Source organism: Anneissia japonica, unplaced genomic scaffold, assembly GCF_011630105.1.
Source record: "Anneissia japonica isolate Jap-2015-1 unplaced genomic scaffold, ASM1163010v1 scaffold251802_len3196_cov180, whole genome shotgun sequence".
Lineage (NCBI taxonomy): Eukaryota > Metazoa > Echinodermata > Crinoidea > Comatulida > Comatulidae > Anneissia > Anneissia japonica.
The window spans coordinates 1-3,196 of record NW_022694298.1 but is presented as its reverse complement, the minus strand read 5'-3'; the positions used below and the strand labels follow the sequence as shown (position 1 = coordinate 3,196).

The 3,196-nt window shown below is 32.8% G+C and overlaps 1 protein-coding gene across 1 annotated transcript; it reads left to right on the top strand.

Moving 5' to 3' along the window:
- Positions 1 to 29: 29 nt before the first annotated feature.
- Positions 30 to 2,625, top strand: LOC117100987 (probable ubiquitin-conjugating enzyme protein 17; the record flags this gene model as incomplete). The annotated part of the gene is made up of 5 exons (XM_033240821.1): positions 30 to 93; positions 824 to 864; positions 1,364 to 1,457; positions 2,146 to 2,189; positions 2,423 to 2,625. Coding segments are annotated over exons 2-5 (361 nt in total), but the record flags the coding sequence as incomplete, so codon positions are not given.
- Between the last annotated feature and the right edge of the window lie 571 nt (positions 2,626 to 3,196).

Here is a 3,196-nt window from a genome sequence, read left to right as displayed (position 1 = left end):
CTTCCATCTCAGATATTCCGAATCGCTCAAGAACTTTCAACACTATCCACCTCATTGCCCTTCTCGTTGTCATCAACAATATTTGTGAGAACAGTAAGTATTAGAGATCCACTCTACTATTATTACTCAACCCGCCACTACTTGCATACTGCCTGTAGTGTGATAGGTTAGTGCACTATTAATAAGTAGATTGAATGAATAGATTGTTTTCACAGTTATTTTTTATTTCTATTTTCACTCGATTTCCTCTATTGAGTGTCACTCACTGCCTCAGTGGTGCACGGTAGCTTAGCCCTGAGGCACAGGCCAAATGTGGAAACTGCTGGAGCCCAGCATACCACCTTATGTGGAGTATCTGTGTAAACATGACCACATAGAGAGAGCAACACTTATTCAATTTTGAAAGTGTTAATGAACTTGTGTATTTCAGCAAATGTCTTGCAAAGAAATCTTATTGTGAAATAATCAAAGGGAGTATACTCTTTATTTGAGGCAGATCGTGTGCTATATATGTTTTCATATTATTATTATTATTAAGTGTACACCAATAAGTGTACATTTTTTTGTGTACACATTGCATTATACTTATTGGACCAACAGCTTAAGTCAGCTTGCAAGGGACGGTGCACTCCCTTATTGAAACACAACAAAAGTTAACCCAATCAAACCAGAAATGCAAAGACCTCAGCACAACTTTTGCCAGCATGTTTGTGTAAGATAACTACCATAATTATTAAAAACTAAATGCTTTATTAATGATATTATTTTTAGATGCTATAACCAATAATATAACAAAAATATCTTGGGTTGTACTTTATTCCAGGATGAAGAAAAAGTGAACCTTATGAGGGCGCTAATCACTGGGTATGCATTTTGATTGTTGTGCTCTTTTAACAATTTAACTTCTTAATTAATTGCAAGTCTGCAATAATACGTTAAGCAGATTACTCATACTTTGAAATTAATATATGTATCACTACTGTGTGAGGATGGCATTTCAAAATGTATGTTGTGTTTAAAAATTGTTAAATTAATAATGTCTTTATGTTGAATTATATAATTGTTTCCATAATTCTTTCTATAATAAATAGTTCATTGAGCTTATTGTGGACACTGTTATCCACTATATTAGTTAAATATAATATATGATTATTATATTGTTTATTTTTATAAATATATAGTTTATTTTCAAAGTCTTAGATGAATTGCAAAAATGTAAATTTAATTCTAAAATAATTATTTGTATGTTTCATTTGTATATTGTTTTGTTGATTTTTTAGTACTTTTTAAATGTTTAATTTAATCCTAAAAATGAATCCTGAAATGTGATTGGTGCAGCAGCATATTTGTTCTTTTGATTCAGGCCGGAAGGCACTCCGTACTCTGGTGGATGCTTTCTTTTTGACATCTACTTCCCTCCAAGTTATCCTAAAGGACCTCCGATGGTCAGCATACTTGTAAGTACAGTACTTCAAGTCAGATTCTTAGTTTACTCTTTTTGAACACTTTGGTCTTTTATTTTTCATGCTGTTACTCAGTATGAATTCTTTCTGTCATCCCTTATGTTACCCTACGCTGTTCTTTATAGTTTGCTCTTTTTGAACACTTTGGTCTTTTTTTTTTTTCATGCTGTTACACAGTATGATTTCCTTATCCTCTTTTTGATCATCATAATATTAGTTTTTTTTTTCATGCTCAGCCCATGAAATTTGGAAAAAATTAGGTCGCCAAAAATTTGTCCGAGATTGGCAGTCTTGGCAATTTTTTACTATCTAGGCATAGTATAAACTAAGATTTTTCTCGACTCGACTTTACATCGTCATCTACAAATCATGATTTTGTTAATTATCTCTGTTAGTGTTAAATAAATATAATTATTGTTGGTGAAAGAATGGTTGTACTTGTATTATTTTAATAGTGTAGTAAAATATATATGTTTTACTTAAGAAAATCGCCGAAGAAATCTTGTTTTAGTGTTCGTTCGTTTTAGCGTTCTTTTTGGGGTTTTTTTGGAAACATTTTGGGCCCCGCCCCCACCTAAATTTGAACCCTGATAAGCCCCTGATGTAAAGGGCTTTGAAAAGTATGGAAAACTCTATATTATTATTGTTTACAAGTTTCCACTTTACTTTTTCCTTCAATTAGACAACAGGTGCAGGAACTGTTCGTTTTAATCCCAATTTATACAGGTAATTTGCATTTTCTAAATGAGTACACATTTTTCTCATTTTATTATGTTGATTTATTCAGAAAGATTCCAATTAGTGCATGCTGTTATACTTCACTCATCAGTTGATAAGAAAATACAAAATATTATTATTATTATTACAAAAATATTTACAAATACAGTATGTACAAAATATTACAGTATTACTATTATTATTTCCAGTTATTAAATTCAAATAATTTTTTTGCGCTTCAGTAGTGGCAGGGTTTGTCTTTCATTACTTGGAACATGGGAGGGATTCTCTGGAGAGCAGTGGAATGAAACTTCAACAATCCTTCAAATCCTTGTCTCAATCCAATCTCTAATCCTCGTTTCTGATCCATTTTTCAACGAGCCAGGAACAGAGAGGGAAATTGGTACAATACAGGGAGACAGACATGGGAAGGAATATAACAGAGGTACAGTTAATCCGTCAATCATAAAATCAATCCGTCAGTCAAAAAATTAATGAATGAATCTATTAATCAAATAATCTATCAATATTGAATCAATAATAATTCAATCAATCAATAATTATATCAATCAAGTTGTTATAACCACATATTGTATATAGGCTTTCATTTAAAAAAAACTTGTTTGTATATAAAAAGTACAACTTGCTCCAAAACACACATGCCGGAAAATTGCATTCTAGTGAAGTGGCAGAGGCGGGTGTAAGTTAACGTCTTCAGCAAAACCGGATGAAATTTGCACTCAAATTTGAGTGCATAATGTGTTCACCGACCACCGGTCCATTTTCTTGACTTTAACTTTGAAAGCCTACTTTTGCACCAAAACACAGACTCTGCAAAATGTCAAACAAGTCAGTACTCTGGACCTAATTTGTTACATTAATATAAACCTTGCTGACCCCCACCCCCCTTCCCCTCTAAAAGTAATACAGTCAATGCAAATTACCAGACAGTGCCAAATGGCTGAGCGGTTAAAGCAGGGGCACCGTGATCATAGCCAACAATATCGGCACGGGTT